This window comes from Alligator sinensis, unplaced genomic scaffold (genome assembly GCF_000455745.1).
Source record: "Alligator sinensis unplaced genomic scaffold, ASM45574v1 scaffold1295_1, whole genome shotgun sequence".
Lineage (NCBI taxonomy): Eukaryota > Metazoa > Chordata > Crocodylia > Alligatoridae > Alligator > Alligator sinensis.
Genome location: NW_005841880.1, coordinates 172,626 through 182,994, shown reverse-complemented (window position 1 = coordinate 182,994; position 10,369 = coordinate 172,626). Strand labels below are relative to the sequence as shown.

General features: G+C 68.4%; 2 protein-coding genes across 2 annotated transcripts in view; one reads left to right on the top strand and one right to left on the bottom strand.

Annotated features, from left to right (window-relative positions):
• GTPBP3 (GTP binding protein 3, mitochondrial) overlaps positions 1–5,800 on the top strand; it is a 7,242-nt gene extending 1,442 nt beyond the window's left edge. Inside the window, 8 exon segments of the mRNA XM_006017533.3 lie at positions 3–241; positions 361–447; positions 662–864; positions 1,100–1,172; positions 1,325–1,468; positions 2,005–2,170; positions 2,451–2,735; positions 3,034–5,800. Coding sequence (XP_006017595.3) covers positions 3–241; positions 361–447; positions 662–864; positions 1,100–1,172; positions 1,325–1,468; positions 2,005–2,170; positions 2,451–2,735; positions 3,034–3,265 — 1,429 coding nt within the window. The 3' untranslated portion in view covers positions 3,266–5,800.
• Positions 5,801–5,939: 139 nt separating this feature from the next.
• Positions 5,940–9,920, bottom strand: PLVAP (plasmalemma vesicle associated protein). Its single transcript, XM_025196362.1, is given in 7 exon segments — positions 5,940–6,468; positions 6,734–6,824; positions 7,204–7,342; positions 7,569–8,212; positions 8,640–8,698; positions 8,700–8,725; positions 9,455–9,920. Coding segments are annotated over 7 exon segments (1,347 nt in total). The 5' UTR covers positions 9,836–9,920; the 3' UTR covers positions 5,940–6,461.
• Between the last annotated feature and the right edge of the window lie 449 nt (positions 9,921–10,369).

Sequence of the window (10,369 nt, the reverse complement as noted above, 5' to 3'; positions counted from 1 at the left end):
AGGCGGGCGATGCGGCGCTCCGGCTGCGCCCGGCAGAGAGACACCGTCTTCGCCGTGTCCTCGGGCCACGGGAAATGCGGTGTGGCTGTGATCCGCACCAGCGGCCCCGCCAGTGCCACGGCCCTGCGCCGCCTGACCGGGCGCGACGAGCTGCCCCGGCCTAGGGCCGTCGTCCTGCGGAGGATCCGCGACCCCGGCTCCGCCGAGCCCCTGGACCGGGGCCTCGTGGTCTGGTTCCCAGGTGAGAGGGGTGCCCAGTGCCCGCGTGGGCACTTGCGCCGGGGTGCCTGCTAGGAGAGCCGTGGAGGGCCGGGTTGCAAAGGCGGGGGCAGCCCTGACGCCCCGCATGCTCCTCCGCAGGGCCCCGCAGCTTCACCGGCGAGGACTGCGCGGAGCTGCACGTGCACGGGGGACCGGCCGTGGTGAGCGGGGTGCTGCAGGCCCTGGGTACGACCCCGGCGCTCCCTCCTGCCTCCGCTGCCAGGGATGCCCCAGCCTGGCACGAGCGTGCAGCCGCCTGTCTCCGCATCTCGGCCCCCAAGACTAACCTGGGACAGCCCCGAGGCTGCACCCGATGCCGGGCTGGGAGGGGAGCCCCCAGCTCGGGATGCGTCCTGCTGCCCGGCACCGTGCCCATGCGCTGCCCGTGTGCTCTCCCCAGGGCGCCTGCCCGGCCTGCGCCCGGCCGAGCCCGGGGAGTTCACCAAGCGCGCCTTCCAGAACGGCAAGCTGGACCTGACCGAGGCCGAGGGGCTGGGTGACCTGATCCACGCAGAGACCGAGGCCCAGCGGCGCCAGGCCCTGCGCCAGATGGAGGGCGAGCTGGGGCAGCTCTACCAGCGCTGGAGTCAGGAGCTCACCCAGGCAAGAGCCAGTGCCCCCCTGGGGCACCTCCAGGGTCTGCCCTCTGCCACAGCCTGCGCAGGAGGCCTTGGCTGAGTCACCCCCTCATGCTGGGCCTCAGTTTCCCCAAACGCTCTGCTCTCTCGGCTGCGCCGAGGTTCGCTTCAGGGAGCAGACAGGACCCAGCTCCTCCGGCCCCAGCCCCGGCAGGGCCCACGTGGGCACGGGAGCCCCGTTAACCCTTCCTGCCCCGCAGGCGCTGGCCTACATCGAAGCCTTTATTGACTTCAGCGAGGATGACAACGTGGAGGAGGACGTGCTGACTCGAGGTGAGGGCTGAGGACCCGCTGGCCCTTCATGGGGGTGGCGCTGGCTGGACCTGCCCCCACCCCCATGCTGACCTGGGCCGGCTGCAGGATTGAGGCCGTGGTCAGGGATGGGGGCTGTGCTGTCTTTCTCACTCCTATTCCTGCCCCCGCAGTGGACACAGCCGTGGCCCAGCTGGATCAGGAGCTACAGGGGCACCTGCAGGATGGGCGGCGCGGGGAACGGCTGCGCGGGGGCGTCCACGTCGTCATCGCCGGGCCCCCCAACGCGGGCAAGAGCAGCCTGCTCAACCTGCTCTGTGAGTGGAGCCCTTCCCGGGCCCCCGGGCTGTCCGCACAGGCCAGGCACCCCCTGCTTGAGTGTCCTGCCACCCCCTGCACCACGGGGCCGCGGTGCTGGCCGTGGCCTGGTCGGCTTTCCTGGTCCCAGCAGTGCTCCCGGTGCCCACCAGGTGGCAGCACGAGCCCCTGGCATTGCCCTGGTTGCAGCCAGCAGGCTCTGGCTTCATGCTCTTAGCTCTAACGAGCTGTGGTTGCACGTGGGGGCCCCTCCATCATCCCCAGCCTTTATCCTGGGGTTGTGGCCCTGGTGCCTGCCCCATGCCCCTGTGTGGGGGCAGCTGCAAGCCTCTCCTTTGGGTCAGGGTCCTTCCCTTCAAAGGGGGAGCGGGGCCTAGCAGGCACCCCCTGGCTCCTGCTGCCAGGGAGTGGCAGGTCCTGGGGGCCGTGCCTGGGGTCTGCCCCTTGCCCGGGAGCCCTGTGGCTGCCCCCGTCACAGCAGCGGTCCCTGGCAGGGCTCCGGTCCAGCCCTAATGCCCACCTCCGCCCCGTCCAGGCCAGCGGCCTGCAGCCATTGTGTCGCCGGTGCCAGGCCAGACAAGGGACGTGGTGGAGACGGCGCTGAATGTGGGTGGCTACCCCGTGGTGCTGAGTGACACGGCCGGGCTGCGGGATGCCCAGGACCCCGTCGAGCAGGAAGGCGTGAGCCGGGCGCGGGACAGGTGAGGTGGGCACGGGGCTTCACCGGCCCCACCGCTGCTCTGTCCTGGGGCAGGGACCGGTGAGTCCAGGGAGCCGCGGGCTCCCGAAGGGGCAGGGAAGGGGACAGGGAAAGTCTCTGCACTATTTAACCCTGCACTATTTAATCCCCTGTTTGCCATTGAGCAAGAGCGCACACTGCCTCTGCAGCCTGCCAGGAGCAGGACTCCTGGGATGGGGTAGGGGGGTTTTGGGGAGGGGGTTGTGGCCAGACTCACGCCCTTTCCCCCCTCCCTCTCCCAGACTGCAGCAGGCAGACCTGGTCCTGGCAGTGCTGGATGCAGCGGAGCTGGCCCCGCAACCCGGGCGCCTTGCCGGAGCCTTGCAGGCCGTGCTGCCCCCCAGCCCCCCTCCCAGGCCCTGCCTCCTGGTGCTCAACAAAGCCGACCTGCTGGCGGAGCAGAGCCGGGGGGCCCTGCGGCAGGCCTGTGCAGGGGGCACCCTGCCCCCCGCCTGCCTGCTTTCCTGCACGACCGGGGAGGGCACCGCCGCACTCCTGCGCCTGCTGGGCGGGCAGCTGCAGAACATGTGAGCTCGGGGGGATTGGGGCAGGGGCAGGAGAGCTGGGACCCCCTAGCCTTGCCATGGCAGTGGGCATTGGGCTGGCAGTGAAGGCCAGGGGGCTAGAGCCAGCAGTGGGGAGGGGCCTTGCTGTTGGAAGGACTTGGGGAGGGAGGGTTTTGGGGGTGGGGGCGCTTGGCAAGCCCCAGCCCCTGGAGTGGGAGGGGAATCCCCATGTGCTGGCAGGGGTAAAGGGGCTGTGACCCCCTGCCCTGGCAATTGCCTCTGCTCGACTGTGACCCCCTCTTATCTCGCCTCTGTCCAGCTGCGGTGACCCCTTGGTGGGCTCCCCGAGCCTCACGCAGACGCGGCACCGTCTCCACCTCACCAGCTGCCTGGACGCCCTGGGCCGGTACCACCGGGGCAGGGCCGGGGACCTGGTGCTGGCGGCCGAGGAGCTGCGGCTGGCGCGACGGCACCTGGGCCGCATTACGGGGCAGGTCGGGGCCGAGGACATCCTGGACATTGTCTTCAGGGACTTCTGCATCGGAAAGTGAGGGGCATGGGCAGGCGCCGTGGTGGGGAGTGCCAGGTCGCCGTGCCAATAGAGCAATTGCCTGCGTTTCCAGGCGCTGCGGTCTCAGCTGTGGAGGAGAGGGGCCTGGGAGGCTGCAGGCGAGGGCATCGGTGGAGGAGGACAGGGCCAGAGTGGTACCTGTGGGCAGGGCAGAGGGGTGCAGTGAGCCAAGCCCCTGCCCCGGCTCTCTGGGCAGGTTGTGCTGTGCTGCATTAATTAAAACACCCTGGACCCTTTCCGTGGCTTCTGGCTGTTTCCCTTCCTCCTGCCCAGCACGGGACCTGGCCCAGCCCTCCATCACCCCGTGGGCTTCCTATGTTGCCCTGTGGCATGGAGCAGGCTTCCTTACACCCTGGGGCAGAGAACCACGGCCTGCAGCCCACGGTCACCTCGTGGCAGCTAATGGGCAGGCCTGGCACATCCCTGAGCCGTGCACACGGAGCCACGTCGGGAAGCGGCTGGCTCTGGTGCCTGGGGCTGCGGTCACTCGTTAGCATTGTGGCCCGTGGGGTGGTGGGAGCTGCACCCGTGGCCAGCAGTCGCCTGTGCAGCTCTTGGCACCGTCAGGAAGCGCCAGCTGCTGCTTCCTGGGCAGAAAGAGGGGTCCCAGCCCCTTACCTGTCTGGCGTGGGTGGGGGGGCAGCACCTGGTGAGCGCACTAGGGGTATGGGGCTTGGAGGGGGCCAGCAGGGCCGTGGCCGGGGGGCTTTGCCCTCCCTGCTCTGGGGCGGGGGGTGTTGTGAGCAGTCACGGGGCCCGCACCGAGCAGTGGAAAAACCCGTGTGCTGCCTGGAGGCTGCGTTTCCTGGCCAGGAGCATAAACAAGGCACTCAAGTGGTCGGAAGGGAAGGACTGGCCTGAACTTCACTTCCCGCAGCGGCTTTGCCCCCCATCCATCAGCGCTGGGGAAGCAGGGCCCTTCCGGGGGGGGTGCAAGCACTTGCCTGACCTGCGCTCCCTCCATGGCCCCCAGATGGGAGGAGGGAGCTGGGGCTGCCCGTGCTGCCATCCTGGTTGTAGCCCCTTCCCGTCAAGAGAGAATCCCCATTAGCTGCCTGGGGTCTATGGCACGTGGTGGTACAATGCAGGCTCCAGACAGCGGGGGGGGGGGCATGTGCCCCTCCCAAGTATTCAGCCTAGCACCTTGCAATGGGGCTGCCCCCAGAGACTACCCCCACCCCAGGGATAGGACCCAGGAGTCTGGGCTCCCCAAGGCATCCTGCCCCATGCGCCCATGCCCTGCCACCCTGGTCGCCAGGAGCTGTTTCCACCACATAGTGTCTGACTACTCTGCTTAAAATGCCAGCGCGGCCCCGGCGGGTCATTTCAGCCCAGCACATCCCTGCTTGGGCTCTGGCGGAGGAAGCCCTGGCTTCTGTGGGGCTATTTCTACCGCCGCTGCAGGATATGCTCCAGCCAACAGCGGGCCCTCTGCCCCCTGCGCGGGTGAGGGCCAGCCCCCTCCTACGCTGCCCGGTCCTTGCAGGTGTCCATCGAGGGCAAAGGTGGAGGCTGAGCAGCCGTGGGGCCGTTCTGAGTGATGCCCGGCTGCAGGGGAGCTGGGCCCTGGTGCCCGCTCCCTTCTCCCGCCAGCTGGATCTCGCAGTGGGGGGAGTTGGGGGCTCTTCGCAGTGCCATGGAGGGCAGGGGGGCCCGGTGCTGCTTTCAGCTCTCGGCAGTAGCTTTGTTATTTGAGGATGACGTCGGGCCTGGTGTAAACAGAACAATATGTGCCGGGGACCCCTTCCTGCCCCAGCTGCCCACTGCTGGGAAGGAGGGCCAGCGGGCTGCGGCACTCCCAGCAGCTGGCGTGGTGTCTGGGCAGTGCTAGGGACATCTCTGAGGTGTGCATGCTGGGGCGGGGGCGTGCAGTGCCATGTGGTGCCAGCCAGGGGTGGGCCCAGGTGGGGCTGGGTGTGGGGTGAGTCGGACCCCTGGCCCAGCCCCGCTCCCTCAGTTCCCCCCTCCTGCTCCAGCCGGATGCATCGTGCTTTCCCATCCCTCGCCAGGGTGATGCTGTTCCACCCCAGAGCTGGCTACCTCCCAGGGGGTGGTAGGGACCTGCCTGGCAGGGCCGTGTAGGACCGCAGGCCTCCCCGCGCTGGCACGGGGACTGCCCTTGGGACTTCCCGGCCGCCTTGGCCAGTGTCATGAGCTGTTTACAGCATCGGAAAGAGCTTGTGAAGGCAGCAATCCATCATCCCGGGGCAGCTGCGTGCTGACCGCTTGGCCGCCGCGTCCCCGCCAGAGGCCTGCTGGGAACAGCATCGCGGGTCTGACCGGCTTCACGGGCATCTGCCCGTCGTCTCTGCCGGGGGGGCTAAGCGGGTGAAGGACCGCTGGCTGGGGGCACGGGACACCTGGCTTTGCATGGGGGGGACGGGGCTGTGGGGCTCCCTGTGCTCCCATGGGGAGAAGGGGCCGAGTGAGTACAGTCCTCTGACCCCCCTTGTCCCCTCATCTTGCTGCTCCTGCCACATGGGCTCTCAGGCCACGGGCAAAGTCGGGGTGGTGGCAGGGGGGCTCCGGCCATGCAGCGCAACCCGGGTCCATTTCTGTCGTTCCCCTGTGCCCTGCCCCTCCTGTTCCCCAGGCAGGGGAGAGGATGCCCCCCCGCCCCAGCCCCCCGCCCAGGCAGTAAGGAGGCACGGTGCTGGGAGAGTCTGCTGCAAAGCATGTATTAGGGTGCAGGTGTACAGCCGTGTGCGGGAGGGCCGAGCCCCTGGTGCTGAGCTCGGGGGTAGCGGGGGACACCGGCCAGCATGTGGCACACGGGTTGCGGGGGTCATCACCCAGGAAAGGCATCGTGCCCCCTGCCCTGCAGGCACGGGGAGCGTATGTGTGGGGGGTGAGAGGTTGCAGGGCAGAGTAGGGGCCTGGTGGGGTTGCTAGCGGGGGTGAGAGCGGGCAGTGCTCAGTGGGAAGCAGGGGCTGTGCCCGGGCGGCACTCCCAGCCCCTGTGGGGAGCAAGGTGGAGCGGGGGGGCTGGGGCAGGCAGTGCCTGGCCGTGTGCTCCCTGGGCCGTGGGAGCGGGTGCATGCGCCGGGCGTCCGGGCGTCCCTGTGGGTGCGAGGTCCCAGGCCACGCGCTGGCCGCGTCTCCCCGGTGGTGGCCACCGCGCCTCGGCTCCGCTCTGTCCTCCGGCCCTGCCAGCTCCCGGCCCTGCCTGGCCGCGCTTAGCCGCTGTGGGGGGAAGCACCCGGTGCCGCTGGGTTCCTGGGGCATCCTGCCAGCTCCCTCTCGCCCTGCCCTCCCGGGGCCGGGCTGCCCACCGGGTTCCCACGCCCACCTCCTGCCCCATCCCTGGGCCGGATCCCCACCCTGATCCCGATCCCGCCAGCCCTAAGCCCTGCTGGAACGGAGCAGGCTGTTTTGCAAGGGCTGCACCTGCAAGAGGGTCCCCAGCGCCCAGCCGAGGAGGCCCCGTGTGCCCTGCTGTGCCCCTTACCTGGGCTGCCCCACGGCTGGGGGGTTCTTGGGTAACTGGCTTGACAGCTTGGCCTCCTCCAGCAGCTTCCGCCTTATTTCCTCCAGGAAGGCTGTGTTTAAAGGGACAAGAAGCACCACGGGTCTCGGCTGGAGTCTGCTGGGGGCACCTGGAGAAGAGCCCTCCCTTCCCCAGTACCGGGCCGGCTCAGAGCATTGGTGTCACAGTGGGAAGGCTGAGGGTCCTGCCCCTTGGACCCACAGCCGAGAGGCCCAGGTACATGGGATGTACGTGGGGGTGTCTGCGGGGGTGAGGGCCATCTATGCAGCAGAGTGTGGACAAGGCTGGTGCACCCAGTGCTGGGGTAGCGGGGTGGTGGGCTAGCCCCAGGGCACGGGCAGAGCCGGGTGCAGGCGGTGATGGGGTGTCTCGGAGCGGGGCTAAGGCAGGTGGGGGGGCCGTGGCATCACCCCAGCCCTCTGGGCACTCACCAAGGTTGGGCATGTTCCCAAAGTTCGGCACGGCCCCCGTGCTGCGGAAGGACGTTGCTGGGTTCCCGAAGACCCCGGGGTTGCCCAGCGAGCTGGTGCTCCCGAAGGGGTTGAGGTTCCTCTGCGGCGGGGCCACGGGCTGCAGGGGAAAAGGGTCAGGGGGCAGCAGTGCCCTGCACGTGGAGACCCCCCTCACGTGTCCCAGAGAGCCCTGGCTGCGCGGGTGGGCGCCTGGCGGGGCTGCTCCAGTGCCCAGTGCTTGGGCACACCTGTGCACGTGCGTGCACACAAGCACCCCCCGCCGAGCTAGGAGGAGGCACAGGCGGTGCCAGATGGACCCCCGTGCATGTCTCCCACCCCCTCACCTTGAGCCGCAGGCAGTTGTCTAGCTGGGTCCGCAGGTCCTTGCTTTGGACCAGCTGCTTGCGGCACTCCTGCAGCTGCTGGTTGAGGCTCTCCTTCTCCTGCAGCAGCTGTTTCCGCTCCTCCAGCCTCCGCTGCTCCTCGGTCTTGCACTGGGCCCGGTTCTGCTGCAGCTCCTGTCGGGCCCTATCCCGCTCGGCATCCTGCAGCCTCGTGCACTGGCTGAGGCTCTCAGTGCAGTGGGCCTTGTCTCTGCCCAGCTGCTGGTTCTCAACGCGTATCGCCTTCAGATCCCGCTCCACCTTGCTCAGCACCTGCTGGAGCTGGGTGCCCACCTGCTCGCAGGCTCGGGTGGAGAAGATCCCATAGCTGGTGTCTTCCTTCAGAGTCTGCTGCACGCTGCTCACGGTGTCCCGCACCTCCTCCTCCAGCCTGCCGCACTTGCCCTCCACCTGCCCCAGCAGCCCTCGTATCTCGCTGTGCTGCAGCCGCAGTCTCTGCATGTCCTTCTGGCAGATGCCCTTCGTCTCCTGGGCTGCTTGGGCCTCTTCTTGCAGCTGCACCGTGGCCCGGGAGCAGTTGTCCCGCTGCGCATGCAGCTGCAGCGCCTGCTGCGCCAGGAGGTCCTGCAGGGTCAGCTTCTCGGCTGTGGGGACAGCACCGTCACACCCTGGGACCCGCCGGCCGCCCTCCATCTGCCCCCAACTACCCCACAGCCCCTTCCCAAGCCCATTGGGATATGGTAGGTCTGCCTCATGGGTTCTGGGATGGAGCGAGGTCCCAGGGCAACGCCCTGCCGTGCCCCTAGAGCTGCCCTCGTGGCAGCATGGACCCCTTGGAGCCCAGCCAGAAGGTGGTGGGGACCCCCAGCCCCAACCACCCCCTCTCTGGGCAGCAGCGACTTGCACAGATCTGCCCTGCACCCTTCCCGCCAGGCCGGACAGGCTGGAGTCCCTGACGTCAGACAGACGCCAGCACGCGGGTGGGTCTTCAGGAAGTCACTGGCTGCCCGTGTCACGGGGGAGCAGGCGGGCGCGGGGCCAGCCGCCAGCCCTGCCTTGCTGGGCACTCACCGTAGCAGGTGACGTTGGCAATCTCCAGGGCCTGGTAATAGCGGGTGGCCAGCCCCCGGGGTGCTTATGGCGGCCTGGAGCTGGAGCTGCGGAGAGGAGGGAAGGCAGCGGGTCAGGGCAGGGGATGGATCGGTGGGGAAGGGGCCAGGGCAGGGCCGTGCGCACTGGGGCCATGAGGAGCTCCAGACCTGTTGGACGCATTGTGCATGGAGCCGTTGGACAGCGGTGCCAGCAACCCCGGGCTTCTCTCTGAGCACCATGGCTATAGGTCAATGCAGGGCACCCTCCTGAAACCACCCTGCTTGACTCGGCCTCCGCGTCCCCCCCACAGGGCTCCTGGCTGCCAGGGGCTGATGAATGGGAAGGAGCAGACAGTCGGAGGCGAGGGATGTAAGCTGGAGACACCCCTCCGGGTGGGGAAGTGGGGTGGGATGTACAGGCAGGCTTTGTTTGCCGGGGCCAGGGGAAGCATGATTCACACGCTGATGTGTTGCGAGGGGAAGGTGCATTGCTCACTGCCCAGCTGAGTCCGGCCTTTGCCTCCTGTCCTGTCCCGGAGAGGCCAGGGCTGTTTGAACCATGGCAGGAGATGCAGGGAGGAGGGCCGTCGGGGGGGGGCTGGGATCACTGGTCTCCAGCCTCCGGCCACTGCCCCATCCAGCGCAGAGCCCTGGCTGGACCAGGCAGGAGTGGGGTCACATGGCGGCTGCTCTCGGAGGAGCCCTGGGCTTTGGGTCCAGCTGCAGGGGCTGGGGATGGGCAGAGAGAGGCATGGGCCAGGGGGAGAGGTGAAGCTCTAGCGGGCAAGGCCGTACCTTGGTGGTGGCGCAGGGCAGCAGGCTGGCGTTGCACTTGGTGAGCTCGGCCCGCAGGCCCGCCGAGCTGTCGAGGCAGGCCTGGCGCTGCTTGGCGGTGGCGTTGAGCTGCAGCGTGAGGTTGCGGTTCCTGGCGCTCAGCTCGGTGACCCGGGCGAATTGCTCTTGGACCCGGCGCTCCAGGTGCTGCACGTGGGTGGCGGTGCCGCTGTGCGCGTTGCCGTAGATCATGAAGAGCACAAGGCCCAGGATGATGAGGAACTGGATGAGGGAGGCGAAGAGGAAGAAGTACTTCATGTAGAAGCTGCAGTCCCTCTTGGACGCCAGCGAGCTCTTGGTGTCCAGGCCCAGCTTGGCCATGGCGTAGCTGCTCTTGTCCATGCCGCCGGCCCTCTGCGGCCCCGGGCAGCGGGGCCGGCCCTTTGGCTGGCAGGGTGGGGCGTGCTGGCGGTGCAACCCCCCGGCGGGTGTTTATATTGCTCTATTTAATATTTCCTCCTGCCTGGCTCCTTCCTGCCTCACCGGATGCGCTGGGCTCGGGGAGTTATCACAACACGCCTGCTGCTCGCAAACGGGCTATCGTTTCCGGCCTTGATGGACAAGGATGCAGCTGAGGGCAGGGTCCTCTCGCCCCCGAGCTCCCCTCTGCCTGTCTTGAGGCTGGGGGGTGCAGGAAAGGGGGCCGGGAGGCGGTAGCTGGGTCCCAGGGGGGCTCCGCTCTGCAGGAAGGGGCCAGCCAGGCCTGCTCCTGATTCTGCCCTCCGCGGAAACAATTTTCTCCAGGCCCCTGCCAGCCATGCCAGCACCACGCACTGGACCCGGTTCCCCCGGCACCTCCAGCGCCAGTCCCAGCCACGGTCCAGGACAGCTCGGGTCAAGCGTGACCCCAGCACATAACTCATCCCCGACGGCCGG